We start from the raw sequence: 25,645 nt of genomic DNA on the forward strand, positions 1-25,645 counted from the left end.
GACGTTCGCCAGGAATCTACAAAGCCCAGTTTGGTATTTCATTTCTGAATGAGGCTTATTTTGTTTTCTTTAGCAGACAAAATCATCCTAATATTGAAAAACTTAATGTATGTGCTTAAAACAATTTTAAAGCATCATCGTCACTGTGCAGAGCCTGTTAGAGCTGTGGTCACTCTTTGACTTTCTTTGTTGTAACGGACGCACGCACCGATTAGGCAGAACACGGTTCCCCTCCAGTTTGGTCTGGGCCAGGACTCTCAGCCCAGGCAGAAAGGGAAAGTCTTAAGAACAGCCATTCACCAGCCGTCGTCTAGCTCCTACAGTGCTTTTCTATTTACGGAGCCCGAAGCCAGAATGGAACCTCTGGTGCTTCTCAGAGGGGTCGGGTCTTCACTTTTCAAGGTAGAATTGTGATCATTGAAAATATATACTGGCTATTAACATTTGTTCATGTCCACATGAAGCCATTTGTATTCACTTTTAACATACCTTTTCAGTTTTTGTTTATTTTACGTATCAGTCAGGTATCATTACGCAAAGCTCTAATGCACGTTTACCTGCTGTTTGTAGTATGAACTAGTGAGGGAGACTATACCTACTTTTTGTGATTTTTTTTCTTCTAAATTTCTACCAACTGGTACAGTGAAGTGTGAGTTTTTGGTTGCACAAATGGGTGTAAATTCTGATATTTATATGTTTCCCTAGTCTTCATTGCTTTATTTTGCTCGCAAGAAAGTGTCACTCATAGTTGTTGAATGTCACTCATAAGTACACTGAAAAAATGAAAATGTCACTCATTAGCAATCTGAAACCTTGGCAGCTATCGATCACAGGCATTTTATAAAATGTGTTCAGTATCTTATTACAATGGTCAGTTGCCAAGTGTGTGCCGTTTTAAAAATAAATAAAATGCTCGTTTCGTTGCAGTTTTCAGAAAGAAACGGAAGTGGTTTTCGGGCGATGGCTACGCTGGGTGCTCGTAAGAAAAAAAAAATCAGTCCTTCTGTGGCTACCTAACCCAATATGGCGGATATCCTGTACCGTCTAACGTAAACAAATTAGAGCACAGCGGTGCATATCTTTAAAGAATCATTCGAGTCTAGAGGACAGGTGAAGTTGCGTGACTTGTCCCTTCCTCCACTGTGATTGGTGTACGTAAGCCCACTGTAGCACCGCCTTTTAAAGGCGCCGTCTTGTCTGTATATAGTCCGGACGCTCCGTAGGAAGCTTCATTCATTGCAGTCATGTCGCTCGCGCAACAGTATCAATCGCAGTCTTCCTGGCTCCCCACCCACGTACAGGTGACGGTGCTGCAGGCGCGCGGGCTTCGCAGCAAGGGCAAAGCGGGCACCAACGATGCCTACGCCATCATCCAGCTGGGCAAGGAGCGCTACAGCACAACGGTTGCCGAGAAAAGCCATGCACCCATCTGGAAAGAGGAGGCAACTTTTGAGCTGCCGCTGTTGCATCAGGACCACCGAGGCCGTGGTACCCTGCGACTCATCCTCATGCACCGCGCCCTGGTGGGCCTCGACAAGCACCTGGGCGAGGTGGGGCTGGATCTGTACCAGCTGCACCAGGACCGGAATCGCAGGAAGACTCAGTAAGTGCGGGGCAAGATCACATGGTGCGACGGGCGGGCGCTGTTGGGCTCTTCATTTTTAATCCACATTGGGTACATACATGCAAACTCCCTCTCTCCAGTGAAATAGTGTTAGTGTTTTCCGAGCGTACTTTTTTTTAAATTTATTTATTTTTATTTCCAGATTAACGCACACCCTCCTGGTTCAGGTAATACATATTTCTCTCTTTCTGCCTTAAATTAGCCCTCCTGATTCTTTTCAGGTATTTACCGTGCAGGAATTGGCATGACTGAGCCGTGCTATTAAGTTTCAGCCGGCGCTGCACGTTTGCGCGCATTGTTAGAGACTGCAAATCTGCTCTGACATCACAAAGGATACATTCCGTTTGTCCGCAACAGTGTGTATTCCAGTTAATAGGGTAACTCTCGCCTAAGGTGTCAGGATGGGCAGCGGATCTTTAAACCTCTGACCGGTGCCTAATAGTTGCTGCAGGGATGAGGAGTAAACATGGATTCACCCTTGGGATGGGGTGTGAAGCCCAGCGTGACGCCAGGTGTTCCGCACAGAAAAGGGTAGGAAACCTAAACATCTTTTTAATGCCAGGATCGGCCTATGCGACGGGATCTAAACATAACTGTTTTGGCAGGACCTGTGCCAGGCTTTTCTCTAGTGAGACAGGAAATCTTGGTAAAAATCACCAGTGTTTAGTGATAACAGACAGGGCTACGTGGGTTCGAATTGCAGATGGGGTGGATTATACTACACACGTTTTGTGGGTCCCAGCCATTAGTAAGTTGTCGGTGACAAGTGCAGGTTTGATAACCCCTGTGGAACTTTGCCTCTCCAAAATGTCACTTGTGATTTTATTGCAATGCTTTAAGATTTGCACCACTAGATCGTAGCACCATATAGGTTTATGATGAGATCATAGTCTTTGTCGACTTTCAATGATATTGAGTATAGGCTATCTTTTTAAAATATCTAATAATACATACTAAATTTGGGAGGAAAAGGTTTCCACGTGACAGTATTACCCATCTGCTTATACATGTCTATATGTATAATTTTCTTTAGCCACCGTGCTCAACTATTTTCACTGCCTACTTCCACCAGATGTAAAATATTTTATTTGTAATGCCACTACTGGCAGCTTCTTAAAGTACTTTTAAAATACGAACACTGATTGACACTGACAACCAATCAATTAGTTTTAATTCACATCGAATAACGTGGTTCATATCCCCCTTTGGTAATTGTGATATCCTTTTTAGAGCGTTGATCTCCATCCGTTCCCAGCAGGCTTTAAGCTCGAGATCTCAGATCCATAGAGGAATCTTGGCCGCAAAGGCAATGAGCTGGTGTAGCAATGAATACCCTCTATAAATATTATTAACTTTTAATGGGGCCACAACAGAAACTACTGGCTCTCCTAATTCTTAAGGTTTTAAAATAATTCCAGCTTAACTTTTAGAAAACAGTAGCCCTAGATATCTGTATGTTGTAACTTCCTCCACCTTTCGTTATTTAAAAACCATTTGTACTTCACTTTTTTTCTTACCAAACATCATTACTTTTTCCATGTTTATGTTGAGAAAGCTATTACAACATTGCCCCAAAGCCTCCAAATTCCTGTGTACACCTATTTTTTTGTAATCCAATATGGTCAGGTAGTCTGTATCCAAGTGGCACAGTATACGGACATTGCACATCTTAGGGGCGAACAAGTATATATTTCTCAAAACCACAGATAGGTTAGAAATATAAAGACCAAAAGAGGGTGCATGGACACATCCTTGCAGTAATCTTTTTAGTATCTATGTTCTATTGGACAAATGCCTAGACAAATCTTAATTCTACCTTGCCCAATTTGAGGTGTGTAATTGACTAATTGGGCCAGATGATATTCCCCAATTAAACATATTTTTCCACTGAAGACCCCTGGCCACCGTATCAAATGCTGTGTGAAAGTCCACAAAGCAACAACATATTTTTGGTTTATTTCAATACACTTTCGACCAATGACCCAAAGAGCAAAACAGTGGTCGACTGTAGAATGCCCTTCTCGAAATGCTCCCTGATCTAATGGCATTAAGTTGTTCCCAACAATGCGCACCATTGGTGTAACAAGTCATTTTGCAAATATTTTGGAGCCATCTGTTAGACTTACCAATCTATAATTACTGGGAAAATTCCCCTTTTCGTTTTTTTAAGATGCATTAAACTACATCATGTCTCCAAGATAGGTGGATCACCCCAGTCTCTACAATCCTTAGAAAAAAGGTGTCAAAAACCCAACTGACCACTTAATATTTCTAATTATAGTTGCTGATAGGTTGTCTGGACCAGCCGCTTTACTCAGTTTGAGGAATCTGATAATTTTCCTAACAGAGTTCTGCGAACAGCTTGAGGATTTCAAGGTCAACTTTATATATAGTTGACAATACAACAGTTTTCAGAAACCTATAATGTTTGTTAAACGGATATTTCCAAAGGTCTTTTTTTCCCACTCTTTAATGTTAAGCGTAATCTTGTGTGTTTTTACGCCTTTATAATTTGTTTTGAGCTCTTTTAATTAATTGTGAAAATATTGATATGGGTGTGTCTATAGAGAATTTGCCGCTTACGGATTTTGAATTTCATTATTGAAACCATTTATTAACACCAGCTTTCCTATTGGATCCATATGCTTAAGACAATTGACATACTGGAGACAATCCATTACTTTATCTATATTTGAGTCCTATTCAAGCAGATTTCCTGTATATGTAATACCGCTTGGGAAAAGGCAGCCGGTAAGTCCTGCAGGAGAAGCAAATGGAAAGGGTCCAGCCTAGTATAAAGTCTTCTATGGTAGTCCATGTCTCAAAATAGTATTCTATCAGCCGCTGTATCAGTCATAAAACTATATAAAGTGCTGGATGTATGTAAATAGATATTCTATTGGGCTAAGTTGCTTACCATTTAAAACACCCATACAAAGAGGTCAAACTACTATCAGCTAACCAACTGCATATCTCCCTAGCTTCTTTAGCACATTTATGACGGGGAAATTTTGCTTATGGTATTTTGTAAACCTCAAACCAATCACTCAAAGCTTCATCTCCTCGCATGGAGGCACAGTCCTATTGAAGTCACCAGCCCTACTCAAATTACCTCAGGATATTTAAATTTGACGTGCTCAATTCTGGTATGAATCTTGTTAATGTATTTTAATAGAGTTACAGCCACATCTGTGTTTATGGTTATATAGATTAACCAATAGGACATTGTTTGTGTTTTTACCTTGTCTGACTTGGGAGGACCACACTAATGTGTGCTCACCTATCATTGACATTAACCATAAAATAATTTTTTGCCAAGTTGGTGGATACAAATAATTAATCCCCCCCCCCCCCCACCAATCCCAAAGATCTAACCTCTCCAATCTGAATATCTACATATAGGGTAATGCCATGAGTGTGAGCAGCGCTTTAAGTGCATTAAAAAGAACTGTTCTTGATTACACTGGTGGCTGGGTTGGAAACGTAGGCAAAATATACCAAATACATATTACGTACAGGTGACTGAATATAAAGCACAATGCACCTTAAATGGAAAATAAATGCAAATTAAATTAATCTGCAGGAAATGCTATGATCTGGTAGGAAAACTCAGCTCATTAATGCAATCACGTAAGGTGTAGGTTTAAATAAGTGCAGTTGATATGAATCTTGGTTAGTGCATTGGAGTATAGTGGCGTGTGTATTTATAGTGCTATGGAGTCCCATCCTGTGACAGAAAGTAATGTGAATGTTAGTCAAAGGTTTTAAAACAAAAAATAAGCATTGCTAAAGGCAATAGGTCTTCCCTAGGCAAGCGCTATCGGCTTTGCCAAAATGTTTTAGCCATGTTGCACACCAGCGAGGCTGCTGTTCAGCATGGCTAAAGTTAGTGGGACCAGGAGAGTCGAATGGAGTGGCATAGAGTGGTGTAGTGCTGAGGAGTGGTGTTGAGTGGCATGGAGGGAGTGGAACCGCTCCCAAAGAATACAAATTAAAAACTTCACATCTGACCTACTCCCCGTAAGCTGGAGCGTTCCCCCCCCCCAAGGCTCAATTCTCTCCCCATCACTGTTCAACATCTACATGGAGCCACCACCAAACTTCCTCCATTGGTGACATTCATAGATTAAACGACACGCTAAGAGAAGTCCAACACTGGGTATCCCTCAACCACCTGAAACTCAACCAAGATGAGACTGAAATCCTTCTCATATCCAACAAGGAGCAGACCCTCCTCCCAAATCACAGATTGGCTAAGAACCATTGATGCTCTCAACTGCAATCTCATCCCGGCCGACTCCGTGAAATCACTGGGAATCACTCTGGACCCAAACTTAGACATGGTCAAACATAACAAAAACGCCACAAAGAGCGCTTTCCTCAACCTAAAACTGCTCCACAGAATAAAACCCTTCATTCCTCCCAATGACCTTAAACAGGCTACACAATCCCTGGTTATGTCAAGATTGGATTACGGGAACGCAACCCTCACAGGCACAGCAAAATCTGACTTCGCTCCCCTCAGAAATACAAACACATCTCTCCAGCTCTCAGAGAGCAAAAATGGCTCCCAATCGAAATGCTAGCCAACTTCAGAACTGCTGGTCTCGCAAACAAAGCTCTGCACACTGGCAAACCTGCCTACCTGGCCTCCAAACTCAACAAGGCTGGACAGACAAGGAATCTCAGGAGCACTAACGCTCTACTTCTCATCCCTCCAAAAACTCTCAAACCAAAAACCCTATCCCGCTCCTTCTCTGGAAATCTGCCCAAAATTTGGACTGCCATCCCAGTCCATTGTAGGACTAAACCCTCTTTCATTAAATTCAAAAGCCAGCTCGAAGAACTTTTCCTCAACCAAACTCTTCCGAAGGGGTAGCTGGCCCCTAACATAGAACCTTGCCCATTGGAGTATATAATCACTTTGATAAGAAGACTTTTACATCACCTACTCATGACTCGCTCTGTTGTCCCCCCTCCCTGAACAGGATTTGTCACTAATCTGTGGTTACTATTGTTTTACCTTGTATTCAATTGCTACATGACAAATGTTGTAAAGCGCTCCGATACCTTCGGTTCTGGCCAGCGCTATATATAAACTCTCAAATAAATAAATTATCTATGGAAGGCAAAACACAAGAATATAATGGCAAACAATTGAATACAAAACAAGCAAATGGAAGGGACAATAATGCTGACCAGTGGTAAGCAATGGGTGGGCCCTAAGTTTTTGGTATGGGCCACAAGAAGCATTTTAAAGTGGTCTAGCAGGCAAGCTCTAACAACTTAAGATGGCAGTGTTATTTTTCTTTGAAGTGCCTGTCTGTTGACCGAGATGCATAAGCATGCACACATTTCTCTTCCAAAACATAGCTTTCCTAATTTACAACATCTATTATTTGCCTAACAATTATTGCCTCGTCATATGATAGGTACACTCTGGTTTTTCTTGGCATTGTGGAGGGCAGTTAAAGCAGTGCAGACTGAGTTGTTATGAAACAAGTGACCTCTTTAAATCACTAACCAAGAATAATTGTTTCACCATTAGTTCACCCAGCTCCTCCCATATCAGTGGTCTCAAGTAACAGTAGTGGTCTGTCCAAGTTCTGAAGGGTCATGGACTTCTCCTACTGACTTATGTATTTGCCAAGTAGGAACACTGGTTTCTTTCCCCAAGTGTATTATAATTCATTATCCTCCGCCAAAAGGATAATTCAATATTTTCTGGTGGAATGTTTGCTGGACACCAATTTCATTCCTAAATCGGACATATCATGACTGTGAAAGTAAATTTACATGGAGCAACTTAAGTAACAAACACTCATTTCACACATTTATGGCTATAGTGCAAAGTTTAAATTTAAGTTAATTACCACAGTGTGAAAAATTGACATCAGAAAAACTTATTCACTGCCTCACAGATCACATATTTTAGATTGAGTTTGGCACATGAAATGAACTCTGCTCATAGGCACATAGAATCTTCAATGTGATTTTACTTCACTGAACAACTTCAGCCATTTGTAGCACACTTGTGTTTGGATCGCTGACCTCAGTTTGAGGTAAAAAATATTGTGTGGACAGAATATCATGTCAAATATCAAGGATCAAAATTTCGAGAAGCCATACCCAGTCTCCACATTGGTAATAAATGGCATGTTACATTTTTCACACGTGCATATGCGCTGTATGTATATATTTATATTGTATTGAACCTACTCACTTGTAACATGTTGCTAAGCCAAAAGCAATTTAATTTTCAGACCTAACTTTGCCTTTTTCTCAAAATACGTCCCTTTTGGTTGATCCCAAGTCTTGGCGTTTTTGGGGATAGCAAAGAAGTATTACAGCCAATACTTTGAGTTTCTCTGCTACCACTTGTTCTCTCTGCCATGTGCTGCTTATGTTCAACTGCTTCAGTTACCCTCCACCGGTCCTTTTTTTATTTTTTTTTATTTTGTACTTTTACGCAAAAAAATACATTTACTGATTCAAGTAGCGTCTACCATCTTGGATTAGTGCATTTAAAAAAGGAAAATGGTGCTGGCGTCCTTCTGTGTGCATGGTAACGTAAGTGCATTTCAATAGAAGGGGGTACCTGGCAAGTGCAGCCAAGTCATGTCGCTTTTTTTCTTCTTTTTTTTTGTTCACGCTATACAGCTGTGATAAGTGTGGCCCAGAGGCCACCTATGGCATTCCTGACCCTTAAATGGAGTTTAAAGCCTGCCCTGGGAGAGCTTAATGAATATTTTTAGAGTGTCAAAGTATACGGAAAACTTTTTTTCTTGCCACAGCAAAATATTTATAACCTCATCAGAAAACTAAGCATTGGATGGAGCATAGCAGAAAAATATTCCAGCAAGACCCTTGAAGCAGGACCGGAAAACATGTACTACCACACTGCATTAAGGACACGTCTAGACTGTTGGTAAAGTTTGCACGGCCCGGTGTTAAATGCTGTATTGTGATATAATGGATTAACGCTGTCCTCTGACCGTTGGTAATAATAGACTCTCGAAATCATGACAAAAATAAAAAATCTCAAATGTTTGTTTATGCTGGGGGTGTGCCTGTCATGGAGAGGCATGGTGCTTGCATTATATATCTAAATGATGAGCAAATATATTCTAGAACGTTCCCAGTAATATGGGGCTGGGGCTCAAATGGTATATGATGCCCGCTGGCTGGTCTGCCAGGGGCTGTGCTGAAATATCCCAGGGTTCTGTTTTAAAGGACCATCCAGTGAATTATGTCACAATGCATGTCCAAACCACAGACCTCTTCAACAAAGCAACGTCCTGAACACTAATTGTTGAAGCTCAATAGCGAAGAAAGACTGGGCAAAAAGAGCCTTTTTTGCTCCCGCTCTGTACACTGAATGGTACCTTTATTGCCAGTTGTCTGGTTCGCAGGGGCCAGTCTCTCGTTGCCCCAGTTATACACATTTCAGTCCTAGTATTTCAGTGCCCCTAGTAGGCGAGCTTATGCAGACCAGTACAGAATGTTCCAGTTGGGTGCACGCTTCCTAACTAGAGCATTTGTGAAACTGGTATGCACACATTGTGATGCTTTACAGAACACTAGTTGGGTGCACTTTGCTTTGGCATTCTCTTAGTGCCCAGACTTAGAAAACATTGGCATTCTATCTGCCATGTTGGGTACAAGTATTACGAGTCCCAATTGCAGCTCTTTCAATCAGAGGCTTACAGTAACCAGAGATAGTACACAGCGGCCCGGCCCAGTGGGTACACATTGCTATTCACGGATCACCCGTACCCAGCCATATACACATTGTCCTGCCAGCATCTCAATTTTACACTGAAAAAATAAGGCACAGGTAGCCGAATGCTGCATTCGGCTGAGATTTTGGCCACAAATAGTGCAGGTTTTTTGTGTGCATTTTAATCTTCATATGCAGCAGACAATTTCTATATTAACAAAGTAGTAGACCTACTTCTGCACTTTGAGTGCTGATCCCTGCCGTCATCATCATCAGTGGCAGAGATCGAACCTCCAGGGCTCTCTGCTCCTCCACCCTGAAGAGGGAAGCTACTTTCTCCTTTATCACTTGTTTTTCTATCTTTTGTCTCCTTCCTCCCTTCTCTAGCTTTCTTTCACTTGCCCCGGGTCAGTCTAGTGACTAGAAATTAGTCGTCTTCCCCACCACTTTTTGGAACTGCCAGCGAAAAAATTAATCTTTGATTTCCACAGGCTGAACTGAGAAAGGGATGACCGGTCCCTCCATATTGAACCCCAATGCTGGTGGTCCAGCCCCGAGAAGGGTTCTTACTGCGCCTAGTCACTGACCTACAAACCCCCGCTCAACCTCTTACTATGACGACAAACAAGCCGCTATTAAACGTTTTATATAAACTCCTTGACCTGCTTACCTAGTTGGGGCATTTACCAGCGGGTTGTGTTTCCATATCTGATGACATATAGGTCATTAATATCTTCCGGTAGATAGTTTACATGACGACCGCATTCCTTGCTCTAGTGATGCACACACTGTTCCAATGTAGGTCACGTTCCTCCCAAGCCTCGTGTGTGCTGTAGACTTGTGCCCAAGCGAATATTAAATCATAACAGAATGTTGATTTGATACATGCATGCCAGCACTATGCCTCTTTCCCTCAATGACTACAAAAGGAGTGCCTTTATTCTGGCCTCGACAGATCTGATTGGCTGGCACTTTGTTGTTGGTGCTGTCATTTCCACATTGGGGATGGTGTACCCAACACAGTAGGAACTGCCGTAGCTGGTCACCCCTCCAAGTTTTCTACATAGGATTGTGTGGTGAATGACTATACCCACTTAAGATTCACAGATCAACATATTCGGAACCAACTCAATTACTTGTTCGTTCTGGAATCTCATTTTTGTTAGCCTTGACCTTTTTCGATTTGACTAAAATCTTAGGTTCAACTGATTTATAGGGGCCTTCAACCAGCCCGCTACATTCATTGGGCTAATAAATGTGCCATTTACACGTTATTTAAAGCTCTGCAGCATGGGACCGTTGATCAGACTACTTCAGCCATTGGCTAGCTTCACTGAGTGACAACGTTCTTCTTTCACTATGAAAACAGCCATACAAAAATTAGTTCCTTAGTGTCTGGGACTAATATGGCAGTGTGTGCTTTCTGATGTCTAAAAAAAAGATTTACACTTGTATCCAATGATCAATATTGATGATGGCCAGGTAGGTCCCCAGAATAATATAATTTTGCAAAAACCATGACAAAACGAGCATTGACAACGCCAAAAAGGCTGGCAGCAAAACCTAGCACTATTGGATTTGCAAGTGCTCTTTTCACATAGCACCTTATACTGATGTTTTACCCATTTCTAGGAGCTTCCATTTTGTTGCACAGGCGCCAAAGCTCGGAATTAAAATTAATTCCCTGAAAGAACGTTGAGTGGTGGAGCCATGAGTGGCCCTCTAGTAATAACATAACCGGCCCAGCCCTGTTTGGTGCGCTTCTAGTATTTGTGGGAGTTGGGTAAGGGACTCCTATGTGTACTCGTTTGGGATAAGGTATGCAGAGAGCCTGCTGTTCTGTGAGACAGACCCCTTATTGATTTTGTGGCCATGGAAGAAAGTAAGCAGCTGCTTCATCTGACTTTATCCTCCTATTTGCTAGACTGCTTGGTCTAATCCCAGGCAAGCTTTTCTTCTGTGCCAGCAAAGCTTTATCTTCCATCCTGCCTTGGAATTTGTGTGTTTTTGTGAGGATTGCTTTCACTGGCAAACTTAGTTTCCAACCAATGTGACTGTTTTTCCTCATCATGGAAGCAGAGCGAGACGGCGGTGCCAAGCTGTGCTACATTGCAGGAATATTTCTTTCCTCGATTGACGCTGCATTCCTGTACACTCCCCCGTACCCTTCCACACTGAGACTAATAACTTTCGTTGGGCAGTGCCTTCACAGTTTTTATTTTTTTATTTTTTTTAATTATCAGTTTAGTAAAAATTCGCCCTTTAGGACTGAATAAGAAATATTGTTAACCCAACTTACTGGTGCTCATTTTATATTTATATTTCACTCTTTGAGTGAATGGACACGATGGGATTCGAACCTGTAGCCATGAGTCAAACAGAGGTCCCCGGTGTGGATGCATTAGTCCACTGAGCTGCAAGGCCCGAAATGTAATCACTTACAGGGTATTGTAGGCTCCGACATCAATGAAACTTTTAGGGAGCGGGAACGAATCCGGCTTGAAAGGCCAGTTATAACGATTCACTTATGTAAGCGTCGACTGAAGTTCTCTTTTTCGACACAAACTCGCCCAACGGTAATTTTGTGGAGCAGGTGCTTGGATTTTCGGTTGTGTGGGGTGTTTGGGTAGGCAATGGGCATGCAGGAAGGTTGCCTCTGATACCTCCTCATCAATACGGTCTTAAGATAGTAGGCAAATCCTGTGGTAGAAGTGAGTTTGCTAGACTTTTTTTTCTTCTTTTAAATACCCTTCTGGAAACCCTTTTCTCCAGAGTTTGTTTTTCTTCTGAATACTTTATGGTAGAGCCACCCGTTTATTCAAGCACTACGTCCAGGGTGGTGAAAAACTATCTGTGTCAGGGTTAGTCGGTTTAAATCCCCATTACAGCCTGTGGGCTAGGTAGGGCCTAAGCCACTGGGAAGCAAAGTGGCTTGCCCTAAATCCAGTGGCCCCTGTCCTGAACCTCCGTACTAGGCCCGGAGCGTGGGTGGGGGGGGGGCACCCTACATGTTTACAGCCCCCCCCCCCTTTTTCAAGTTTCGTTATGCCACACTGCCTAGATCGTGCATGTTGTCGAGTTAGAACACCTGAATTTAAACTTTGCTGACCTAGCCCAAGATCTGTTGGCTACACATCGATATTTTAAAATACAAATCGGAGGAATTTATTTTCCCTATTGACTAAGAATTGCTGATGGGTTAATCCTAGGCGGGAGGCAGCTAAATAATGCAATTTTAAAGCCTCAAAATCGGAAGTCTCACGCCTGAATCGCGCCTGTTTGCATAGGTGATTACGACAGTAGTAAGTAGACGGGATTGCTGTAGGTGACGAGTCCCTGGGGGGGGGGGGGGGGGGGGGTGCTCTCCGCGGGGCAGGTGTTCGTGCTACGCAGCCGGTCACGACGTGAGCCGCGGCCTGTTCGTGACCGCAGTGACTGGCTCGTTTTCTCGGACAATAAAGATAACATCACCTGTTTGTTGCAGAAGCAGCGGCCGCCGTTTCCACCGGCCCGACCACATTCCTTCTGAGGCCTGCCTGTTGTTCATTGTCTTGGCGGTAAAGATACCTGCTCCAGTGCCTGTTGCCTCACTGAACTCGTTTTTCAGGCGATACCTGAGCACCTTCCAAGTTTCTGTTAGCTGGAGATCGGCCATTTACATTCCTCGGCCTGGTATCTGATTACTTAGTGAGGAAAACCAATACTGGCCGGTGCCCTGGTCCCAATGTTTATTTTATGAGCACAGGCGTGGCGCGCCCTTCACAAGGTGCCCTCGGTTGTTGTCGAGTTCGCTAAATATTTGTGTTTGAATTTCCCCCCTTTTCTTAACGGGCGATATTTTCCTAGGAATGACGTAAACCGCTAAGCTCAGAAGAGTACATTAATATTAATGCAGCCCTACTGCAGCAATCCTTTAGCCAAGCAGGTTTCTGGTTATACTTTTGGTGATTGAATGGCCTTTCATCCTTCCAGGGTCGATAAAAGGAGTGCAGTTGAGTTGGGGGGGGGGGGGGGTGTAACGCCACCCACTGAACTGTAATGTACATGTGCAGTTGGCAGACAAAGCTGGTTCCTTACTGGGGCAGTGTTGCATCTTGCCAGAGTGCCCCATTTCACCCAGACTTTGTTTCTTGACGCACTGGCACACGGTACACAATTTTCAGTTTTCCTTTTCTCTCACTTTCAGTAAAGTATTTAAATTTGTTCTTTGCTGATTGCATAACATTTTCATGGCAGGTGGGGGACCGTTTAGTAGCACAGATTTTGGTCTGGCGAGTCTAGCGGCATTTTATGTAGGTTGGCCTGTTTTATTTTATTTATTTTTATGACTTGAGTTAGTGGACCAGGTGCAAAGTAGTCTATTAAGCTGTGTGAGGAGCACGTACGTTTCTACATGACCTTTTCTGTAACCAGGAAACCCACAGTGAAAGAAGAGCAGCTTGTTCAGTGGTGCTGAATAATGCAAGACTGACTCTGTGTGAATACTCCCTCCCCCGTCTGTTACCAAATGCTTTGTTTTAAATACAAATAAACGCACAATGCATACTTACAGGGAAAGGGATGCATTCACAAACACAATTGGCTTTGGCAAAATGTCTACAGCCAACGCCAGACCTATTGGCTTTGTCAGTCCTTGTTTGGTTTCTTCTTATTACTGGGAGTTAGAGTATCATGAATATAATGGTCTATTCCATTCTCCTCCTAAGCGGTTTCTTGGATCTGGCTCAGTGGTACTCATTTGATCAACTTCGCAGGTTGAGTGGACTTGGTGGGAAGTGTACCTGTACTCGCACGGTTCAACACTGGCTCCTGGAGTAGATCCACTCACCCACCGAGTCGCCACTCAGACGTATGATTATTATTATCGTTTTTAGGTGCTCAAACTATTGTCATATGAGCGATCTCTTGGCACAAGGCATGTGATTGTGAGGGCCACTCAACTTTGCCCAATGGGAAAGTCTTGATCGAACCACAGTGCTCTTGGCTCTAGTTGGCAAGTTAGCCACTGGGCCACACCGCTGCTCGTGGGTCCGTCAGGCGAGGCTTCTGGTGCAGCACCTGGGAGGGGCGTCTGGCATGTGTTTGGAACAATAGTTTGAGCTATTACTTGGCCATTATTTGTCACTTCCTTCGAGTCTGAGATTCTATGGCTCCTTCCATTTGCAAGTATAAGGCCGACAATTGGCTTATTTTATTCAAATGTATCTGATTCTAGGGTATTCACATAAATCGGACCCTTTAGTGAAGGCAGATTCATTACAGCTTCTAAAGAACTGTTGCGGAGGGTATAAATGGCTCAAGCTCTTATGTGGCTATGGCCCAGTAAAGATGACTTGTGACTAGGCTTCGAATACATATATGCTGGTTCATTGTGTGAGTACCAGGAAACGTTATCAAATTCAAGCAACCCTGACATTAGCACATTCCCGCCTGGGCACTCTGATTCATTGCAGTTTGCTCTGCTGGGAATTCCAGTCAACGCCATTCTTTGAAGGATAACGTTTGGAGGAGGTTGGCATGTGGTGCAATTTAATTATTTTTTGTCTATTGAGAAAACAAAAATCCTGCTCAAGTAAGGGCAGTTCTGTCTCCAGTGGTCCTCTGATGTCCTGTGGGAGTGAATTCCGAGCAGATGTTGAGAAATTAACATTACTGGGCATTTTTTTTGCTCTGATGCACTGACTGAACTCTTGTGAGTAAGTGCTGATAAATTTGGGAGGCGCTCGTGTCCACTTAAAGCTGGCAGTGCAAGAATTGAGGATTCAGCCAGGCTTCTTTATTGTTTTGCAATGCTTGTTTCCGTGTGGTAACACAAAGTGGTTTTGTTCATCGTACACATTTCAGAGATGATAGGCCTAAAATAACTTCTTAAGTCTTCTGCCCCACCCACCCAGTAGCTTTGTGGGCTGAGCACTCGTCAAGACTCATGGAAGTTGGGGGTCATACCCTGGCAGGGCTGGCTCAGTGGATCATTCTTCCCAGGTGGATATAAGTGCGGGCCATTGTCCCGGGTAATTACTATACAAGCTCCTAGCGCTAATTTGATATGGTTGGTGGGATATAAATATAACCATTAATGTATTATTTTTAGCTGGAATTGAAAGCGAACTTCTAAAACTTTGCCGGACCCCAGAGGACTGAGAATTTGCAGCCTTTTCACCACTAGACTTGACACAGACCCTGAATTCTTCAAGCCATTCACAGCACTTTTGAAGGGAAGAGTCCATTAGTATTTTGAGATCTCCACCGGGCCCTTCAGCACTACAGATGGCCTTGTCCCACTGAGACGCAAGGAGTCTGACTCCTTACTTCCGATGCTTTACATTTTTTTCTTTAGTTGCCTCAATCACAGATGGGTCCCTTCAATTCAAATTCACTCATGTGTAAATTACATCTCAGTCACTCTGACAGTTGTCTTAAGTATCTGCTTCCACCATCTCCTGAAAAAAGTAGATGCCCATATGCTGGCCCACCAACTCCAGACTCTACGCTTAATCGTCTCGCACAAACTGATCATCCTCTTCCACAATGCTGCAGCATAGATGGTAGTAAAGCAGAAATCGAATTCAGAGTCCACCATGACCACTATTTTCCTCTCCACACTCCGATCACCTTAAGGCTTCCTGCCTCGACCAGAAATAAATATGAGGAAAGGTATTAAGTTATCTACACAACCTGTGCTGTAGCCTTTACGCACCTCTAACAAAAGCCTACCAGGACCACAAAATTGCTTAATCTCAATAAACAAGCTGGTGCTTTGCAATTCAGTGACCCCCTCATACGGAAGCAAACCCTATGACCTTCAATGGCACCAACCCCTTTAGCCGTCAGAGAAAAAGCCCTGAGCTATCCTGTTTTTTTTTATCATTGGTCACACTTGCTCCACATAGAAGCGTCCTGAGGCAGCGCAGTTCGTCCAGCAGTGTTGTACGATCCTTCATCTTCTGTGGCAAAAGCAGTGCTTTAAATGGGCCGGTACTGTCCGGTACGGAGTACCGGCACTTTATTTTGATTAGAGTACCGGCACTTCTCTAAAGAAATGCAATACCTTTAATTGTAGAGTACCGGCACTTCTCAGAAACAAGCAGGTACTCAGGAACGGAGTACATGCACTTTTATTTTTCCATTTCAAGCACTGGACAAACGCCTTTTATTGTGGCACCAGAGGGCGAATCTGTTGCTGGTGGGTGCTGTACTGTATCCCTGGCTAGTGTTCTGTGTTATTGCAGAGGCGCTTGCGTTCCATCGTGTTTTCCTCTCGCCTGCTGCTCTGTTAATTTTCCGCCCTCTCCTCCCTCTGGACCTAATCAACTACTGCCTTGACTTGCCTCTTCCATCGGCTTACTAATCTGTTTGGTTTTCCTTTCGAAACTGCTGAGTGAAACTAGGAAAAGTATTGTGCCAAAAGGTTTAAATTTCCATTACTTCGTGAGTGTTGCGGTTGTTTTTTACTGATCAGAAACCAGGCTTTTCTGGTCACCCTAAAGCAGAGCCAGCCCCCTCCCTCCCTTTGCTCAAAAAACTCAAGGCTTTTTTTTTTATTTTTTTTTTTTATCTCACTTGTGTCAGATATTTGAAGAAAATGATGGCCTGCTCATCTAAACACAAATGGGCGTTGGGGAGGGGGAGGGGGAGGGGGGGGGGGGGTTAAAAGAAGCCTTCCTCCTAATCTGCAGCTAAATACATCTGATGTGCCTATTGAACCCGGGGCTGCCGGAGTAAAGCGTTCTCGAAGGGTTTTACCCATTCGGCGTCGATGAGGAAATATGTTGGTAAACATGGGCTTATATTCTCCAGGGTAGAAGTCTTCTTTATATACTGACGATGTATGTCACTTTTCTTCTTTTAGGTTCAATTAAAAATATCACTATATCACATGATGAACTCCCCTTTAATTCAATCGAATGTGGGATTTCTCAATTAAACGAGGCTCTCACTTGTGTTGGAGTCTGCACAAATCAATGTAAGGCTCCCGAATGGGACACTGGCTTGTTTTATGCGAATCTTGCACATTCATGCCTCAACCGTGCATTTGGGATTATTATTCAAGTTAGGTGTTTTTAGGTCCTGTTAATTTTTTTTTTAATACAAATATTGTACTTGGGGTGTGTGTCTTTTTTTTTTTTTTTTTTTTTTCTTTTTCTGTACACTGTAAATCTAAAATGGCTTCATGAGGCTCCATTTCACACAATTTTTGATTTTCCCCAAAGTATTCAGTCCTCTAAAATGTTTCCATTCATATCCCTCTCATAAGTTTGATATACCCTATACTGCATTAATATGTGCTCTGCATATTATGAATATTTGTTGCCCGTCTTCTGGTCAATTAGCCATGCGCCTATTTCACCTCCATTTCCATCCTTGCACAGCACATTCCTTATGTTTGCTTCAGTTTTCATTCATCTTATTTAGTTTTCTACACTTGATGTACAATCATCTAAAGAAGACAGGCTGTTGGGGAGAACTTTGAGGGTGCATTTGAAGTGATGCCAAAAGGGTAGACCATGATGGATAACCGTGATCTGTTCTGTTTTACATCTTGTGCTGCCTGCTGTAGCACACTACAACCACCACCTACTCTGCCATATTTAAACTCTATTATTACTCTTCTGTCTCTGCTGGAGATTATTTATTTCATTGAGGTGTAGCCTATGGGCATTTTTAGGTGTGTGTCAAAAGATCTATTGTGGACAATACCAATGCTTAGTGGGCTTTAAGCCAGTCCTCTGCTTACTATTGGTTGTCTTTCTTGTCTGTTTCATTTGCTTTCTTATTCAATGGATTTCCTTCTTGTTTGTCTCTCTTCATTGCTATACGTTTGACCGGATGACTGCCACTGTGCCCATTTAGGGAACTATTTTTTGTTTTTTCTTTCACCCCCAAGTGTCCATACACCATGAGTCTGAGCTGCCATAGCATCGTGACACGTGGGCATGTGTGATGCGTACACGTCATCGTGCTCCCCCACTCATTTTTTCCTCCAACTGAAGGATGATTGGGTACTTGTACCAACTTTCCTTTGTAGAACAATTCTCTTCAGCTCCCCCACTAGCTTGTCTAGTTACTTGACCCCTTTTCCTAGAGCTTCAAGCACAGTAGTATAAAACTAGAAGATGCTAGTCTTTGTGGGTTAAGGGGAAGAGGATGCTGTAATTCGTGAAAACTTTACCCTGTGGCTGGCTGGCTGCAGACTCTTTCTGTAGTTTGCTGTGGCTGTACTCTTGTGAAAGTGTGCCTGTGCTAAATATTCCAAAGTCAGAATAATGTACTCAGTAAAAATCACCCAGCTCCCACTTTAACCAATAGCGATAAAATAAGTAGATATTTGAGGAACAAGTTTTTTTTTATCTGGGGAAAATCCCATTACTCATAAGCTGGAGCTGATGTCACTTCATATTTTTTGCTTTTAGTATTCTTTTCGGCTTTTATGTTTCGGAGGTTTCAGTAGATCGATTGTATTTCAAATGTTTGTTGTTCCTCTGCTTGATGTATAAATAAGTCCAAGTGAGTTGTTATTGGATGTGGCTTCTCTGTGCTGAATTCCCCTTGTGCCTCATACAGGTGCAGGACTTCATGCATATCTTCACTAGTCTGCAGAAGTGAGCTACGGCAGGGGGGAGGAGTTGGGGCAAAGGACCAGGACTCGAAAGAAAGGCTTGAGGATGACCACCGTGGAGGTTTAATCTTTTCTGTCCACTTTATGCTTACTAAAGGATGCCACGTGCCTTGGAAAATTACTTCCATCCTAAAACTGAGGCAGTGTCTGTCATTCAAGGCTTCTTCAGGGAACAGCATTTCGGTTACATTTTTTTTAGTTTAATACTTTGCCACAAGGTAGTGGAGTGCACAGGTACAGATAGGTGCACTTGGCTCTGATCTGCTGAGCTAAGCTTTAGTAGATGTCCTGGTAGAAATGTATGTTCGTGGGCATCTTCGTAACGTCATTGGTGACTGTATCCAATCCTCTTCACTTACTGGGGAGATTGTTTTATTATTATTATTTTTTTTTTTGGTCATTGTATTGTAGATGTCTTGTACAAGCATTTGCTTATGTCTGTTGTAATTTTCTGCATCGTCAATGATCCAAGTGAACCTTTTGAGGTGTAGTAGGTGAAGTTTCCAGAGATATCTGGATCTATTGGCAGAAACTCCTTGCATTCTACTCGGCGTAGATTAACGTCAACTCTCTGCTTTAAGGATAACAAACCAAATTGGATTACTTTAATACTAGGAATTACTTTTCCTATTGCCATTTATTCATAGTTGTTAAAGTTCCTTGAAGGGTGTCCGATTTATAATCCCATAAAAAAATGAGGCCATATGAGGTAAAATTCAACCTACTTTTCAGTTTGCAAGAATGGTGCTCCTTATCTACAGAATCCTTGTCTAAACGTCCACAGAATCTTAATATGTGTTGAAATTTACAACTGAAGACAATCAGGCTTGGAGAAAAGAAATTAGTCTGCAGTAGCCTGTTTGTCACATTGTTTCAGTTATCAATTTTGCCTGGTCGTAAATTGCTATTGTATTTCTCAGATGCAGTCAACACGTGAGCCTGGCTGTCTAGGTCGTCTGTTTTGTACCAGTGGCTTTAGAGGACACATGTTTGTACACTTGCTGGCACATTCCTCTGGTATTCAGGTTGTGGAAGTGTGGGTTACATGTAGCAGTTTTACATAATTTTTCCAGATAATCCTCCTCTGCTTTCACAGCACGTGGTACTCCTTTTGGTATGTGGCAGTGGAATGACTCCCCTATGTTTCTGATGTTTTAATTGATGCGAAACTCTGTAAAGTTTTAAAAATGTATTTTGGGAAGCATAATGATGGGAGTTGTTGATGAATCACAAAAGCTCTTTGTAGTGGAAATGTTGCCCTTGCCAGCGAACATAGCTAAGGAATTAGGCAGCTGGCCAAGCCCTAGACGTAATGACAGTATGAAGTCTTCTCTTGCAATAATGTTTGTGACTAGCTCCAGGAAGCACTTGGTCAGACACTTCCAGTAAGAGGCCTGGGAGGGCAATGGTAAAGCTGTTGATCACTCAACACGTGTGGTTAATAGTGTGAATATTGTGGGTGAATTGCTACTATCAACTGTAATTTATTATTAGACCTGCCCTGTTTTTGACTGTGTGCTGACTTTTGTTTTTGCTGGCTTTGGGATTCTGGGCACTTGACCATTGCTGACCAGTGCTCAGTGTCTAAAACTTGATGGTAATTGGCTTCTCCATGATTGGCAGATTTGAATTGCAAGTAAGAATCTAGTATAGTGTGCCCTGGGCTGGTAACTCAAATGCTACTAGTGAGCCTCGGGGCTCGTAAAAAAACAAAAATTGTACTAGTCCTGCAGGTTTAGTACCTTGAAAAATCTCCTCGACCTAACTGCAACTTACTTGACCTCAATCTCTGAAAGCGGAGCAAATGTGACAAGATAACAATATTAAAAGGCATCTTTATTGCTCATTCACTTTGTGAGCAATAAAATGCCTTTAAATCTTGTTATCTTGTCACATTTGATCCATTTTCAGAGACCGAGGACAAAAGCTAGTTTGTCTATCTACACGCCAGAAAGGGCGAGTAGGACCTAAAAACAGCTCGCCCTCATTAAATTTAGCTCGAAATGCGAGCGGTCAAGTGGATTTTTCCAGCCCTGAGCCTGTAGCACTGATTGTGCCACCCACAGGAGTAAACTTGCAAACCTGTCTCCGGCATGTCATCGTAGCACCTGTGTGGGCAGTTTTAAACTGCCATTGTGATCTGGCAAGTGCACCCATTTGCCAAGCCCAAACCTTCCTTTTAATACATGTAAGGCATCCCTAAGGGAGGCCCTTGGTAGCCCCATACACCCTGTACAGTTTATTGAAGAGGTAGGACATATACTTATGAGTTTCACATGTCCCGGGAGTGACTAACTGCTAAACTCCGTTTTCACTACAGCAAGTTCGGTCTGTCCCCTATGTTAGCATTGGAGCTGCCTGGTAACTTCCTACCAGTGTATCTTCAATTGGGAATAGTTAGAAAATTGGAGTTTGGTGTCACCGGACTCACCTTTTTAAAAACATAGCTTTTAATGAAGGTGGTTTTCAGATCGCAGGTCTGAAAATGCCACTTTTAGAAAATCTGCATTTTCTCACTTAATTAACCCTTCTGTGCCTCCTTCTGTTTCTAGAATTCACATCTGGGTTGGATGAGAGTTGGACTTTGTGAATTCATTCTAGACCGTCCCACACAAAGGGAGCTGGGGTGTGCCTGCATGTCCTGATGGCCCATCACCCGGCTGATGAGCCTTCCTGAGTTAGATTGGTAGGAGGAGCGGACACTTGCAGCTGAATAGGGCTGTGCCTGTCCCAAACAAAGAAGTCTCCATCCCTTCTAGTGTGTCTAGAACCAGTGCCAGGAAGGGCAGGGTCTTGGGCACTACAACAACCTTTCTTCCTACTTCAAAGATTAGAATGGGTGTAAGTACTGGAACTCTTACACCATCAATCAAGAAATTTGTATAGCGCGCTACTCACCCGGAGGGTCTCAAGGCGCTTGGGGGAGAGGGGTCCGCTACTGCTCGAACAGCCAGGTCTTGAGTTGCTTCCTGAAGGAGAGGTGGTCTTTGGTACGGCGGAGGTGGATGGGAAGGGAGTTCCAAGTTGTGGCTGCCAGGTAGAAGGATCTTCCTCCCATGGTGGCTCTTCGAATGCGTGGAACAGCGGCGAGGGCGTTGCTGGTCGATCGTAGCTGGTGGGTGGGAGTGTAGAAGGTCAGGCGGTTGTTTAGGTACTTGGGGCCCAGGTCGTGGAGGGCCTTGTGTGCGTGCGTGATATACCCTGAACACTTCTACACTGAGGACATTCTGCCAGGAATAAGAGCTGTTGTGCTGTCAGGAGGGACTGCCACTTTGCTGTTTGCTTTTCTGTGTTGGCCTGCTGCTTCTGTCCTGTGAGTGAGAAGACCGGACTTGGCTTTCTACATCCTCCTTTCTAAAGTTTCTCCAGGGTCTTGAGTTGAGCTTGCCTCCTGTCAGAAGTCTTAGGGCCATCAAAGACTTCACCTGTAGTACCTGGGCTCATCTGCTGAGAACCCTTCTTGACCAGTGGTGTCAATTCAAGTTCTGGGCCCTTGGAAGTGAGCTTTCATGGTACAAGAAGAAACCGATGCCAAGCAACTTCAGAACCAGCGCCTGTTGGCAATTCTGATGCCAAGCTGCTGCCTGCACCGAAGCTGTGGTCCCTACTCAACGCAACAACCATGACTTTAAATTACAATGCAGGCTCTGACGACGCTGCTGCACCCCAGAAGAATTGGCTCAGCAGGAGTCCCGAGCACCATGACACCAACGTCTGTAATGCACTGCCCGACTCGGACGCAGTCCAGTGGTTTGACCTCAACACCATGAAATAGTGTCCTGCGGGTTGACCCCCCCAACTTTATCATCTATACCACACAGCAGTAAGAAAACAAAGTATTGCATCTGCAACCAATGCACCCCCTCCGCCTCATCATTCCTGTGAGCTAGCAACTCAACTATCTGGTTCTGTCTCCAGGAATCAGCACCTCACTTGCTACAGTACGTCTCACCTCCTTTGTGCAGCCCACCATCCCTGAGTGCCAACGTCCCTAGGACCCTGCACAGCAGTAAGGAACTGATGCATTATCTACTTTTGCTACACTTCACCTCCTCTGCACCTCTTCATCGTTATTTGACATATCCATGGTACTGTGCTGGGGTCTGTCCAACTCCTGTATCCGGCCCTCATTACCTCGTGGTCGGATTTAACTTGTGGCTTTGTCCTGGTTATTCGTGACTTGATAGCCCCAGTCAGAGCTATAGTTTCCGAAGAGCTAGAGCCTTGCTTAATTTTAAACTTTATTTTTGTTGTTTTGGTCTGGTTTGTTCAGATAAATGTTGCTATTTTTCTAAACTGATCTAGAGGACCTTTGTGGTGTTTTCACTGTGTTAAAGTGTGCATGTACACATACTTTACACATTGCCTCTGGTGATAAGCCTGACTGCTCTTGCTAAGCTACCAAAGTGGTGAGCAGGGGTTATTCTTAGTGTGTACCTTACTTACCCTGACTAGAGCAAGTGTCCCTACTTGAACAGGGTAAAAACCACTGCCAACTAGAGACCCCAGTTTTAACAATGCTGCCATCCACCACTTATTCTGTAATTTTAATCTCAAACAGGGGGTGGACTAGAGGGAAAGGAGGTTCTTCTAAAGGGTGTGGATTGCCAGCGGAGAAAAAAAACGGAAGCGTTGACATCAGAAATTTATCTATGAAAGTAAGGGGTTCATCTAATGAACAGAATATTCAATGGACCGCCATTTTCACCCGCGCGACTATGGTTCAGTTGAAGTACTCTATTCATCCAGAACATGCTGTGCGTACATGGGCTGCTAATCTGAAGCTTGACCTCAAGAGGTGCTGTCTCGCACACCTTGTATAAAGAGGTTGGTTGTCAAAGTTTTTTAATGTATTGTTCGGTTTCTCCAACTCCAACACTATGGACCACCTCATGTTTAGGGTGACCACTCATCTCTTGTTCATTTCTTGCGTCAATTATGTGACCACCTGGTTCTAACCCTAGTCCAGTATGCACAAGTTAGATTGTTCTAAGAACTGTTTTTCAATGTGTGTGCGGCTTTGAGACTTATGTAGGGCCTCCTTTTGTTAGGGATGGTTGGCTTTAGGGTATACATCATGGTTATGCATGTTGGGTTTGGGTATTATCATTCTATATTTTTAAGAGCAGACCGTTGGGACCTGCTCTGTAGAGATGGGTAATTTGGAGGCATTAGCCTCTAGGAATTCCATGCTGCAAGTGGTTGGTCTTAAATTCTGCGGCAATACAGCTAGGCTTGGTGCGGCTAGGTTTGGGTTTTCGCTGTCGACCCCACAGGCCATCATCTTGTGCTTGGTTGATGTTTAGACGTCTAAAGTAGAATCCCTTCCTCCAGCCAGTATCCTGGAGTGCTAGCCCTCGAGTTAAACAGACTGGGCTAGTCTCTCTAACGAATGACGTACTTCCTATGTGGGCACAACGCTGACAAATCTTTCCACTCTGTGCCAGTTTGTTTTTATCTTTCTATTTTTCTGACCGTGCTGGAGAGAAATGGCGTCCCTCCCTCTCATGGCCGCTCCCATGTTGTATAACCTGGGGTGTGTTCGCATACACGGCTGGTGTCCTTGCAGTTTCACCTTGGCACTCCCTCGGCCCTCATTCGGCACACATTGTTTTACAGGTGTGCCCTTGGCACCTAGCAGTCAGCACCGTATTTTTGGAGAGAACAGGACGTCCATTGGCCCTTGGTTTTGAAAACGAGTCAGGCAGAACCTTGTAGATGTAAATCCTTCACTCTGGGCCAAGCGGAAAAACCACACAAAGGGCTCCTGACCTGTGCAACAAGTCTGCAAGCTCTTAATAGGATCGCAACGTGGCGCTGGATCGTAACCATTCCTCTTGAAAACTCAATCAAAATGAGATTACGTTTTGGGATTTTCTGTGCAGATCATTTAGAAAAAAAAACATGTAAGCATGATGCCAAATAATGAACTGCACTGTGGCCCTTACCTTGCTCTAGTGTACTACCTCACTGCTAGGTTATGATTAGTGCTAGGATTAGTTTGCAACTGGACACATTTCCTCCCATCGTTTAACAGCGGTCATCTTTGTGGGCGGCAAAGTCAAGCTCAGATTGGCTGGACAAACGTTTATTTGCCTGTCTTTCCAGGGCATTCAGTATTACTGCCCACCATTTCTCTCTTTAAGACCAATCCTGACTGCTCCTTGCAGCCATACTTTTTGGATGTATGTTCGGCCCTCCAACACACTGCTTGCCGTACGAGGGCATCTATTTATCTTAACGCAAGGTCCACCTCTCTCTCTCTCGCTCTCTGCCAACAGCCCCTGCTTGATAGTTCGTTTCTGTAATTTCTGCTCCTAGTTTTCGCTGCTTCGGAGACGAGTACTCTGCTCCCTTAATACTGGCCTAGCTGGCATGTGAGACTATCTTGATGTTGCTACACTTTTATTCTCCCTGAAATCGTGGCTTGCATGCTTAGTTTTGGCTCCTGTAAATAAAATAAAAAAGAGAATGTGTATGTGTATATGTATGTGTATGTGTATATATATATATATATATATATATATATATATATATATATATATATAATATTATACTCTTTTTGAGCTTACCTATAAGCAGGATGGGGAGTTGGTGGAAAATTTGAGCCAAAACTCCCAACACAATGAAGACTCCAGCAATGTCAACAAATAAGGCACTGTCCATTGCAGAATAATGGTTGCAG

The 25,645-nt window shown here is 43.4% G+C and overlaps 1 protein-coding gene across 1 annotated transcript in view; it reads left to right on the forward strand.

The window, feature by feature from the left end:
- Positions 1 to 1,201: 1,201 nt before the first annotated feature.
- RAB11FIP1 (RAB11 family interacting protein 1) overlaps positions 1,202 to 25,645 on the forward strand; it is a 56,977-nt gene continuing 32,533 nt past the window's right edge. The window contains exon 1 of the mRNA XM_078665410.1: positions 1,202 to 1,603. Coding sequence (XP_078521536.1) covers positions 1,245 to 1,603 — 359 coding nt within the window. The 5' untranslated portion in view covers positions 1,202 to 1,244. The remainder of the gene's footprint in view (positions 1,604 to 25,645) is intronic.

This window comes from Lissotriton helveticus, chromosome 11 (genome assembly GCF_964261635.1).
Source record: "Lissotriton helveticus chromosome 11, aLisHel1.1, whole genome shotgun sequence".
NCBI classification, from domain to species: Eukaryota; Metazoa; Chordata; class Amphibia; order Caudata; family Salamandridae; genus Lissotriton; species Lissotriton helveticus.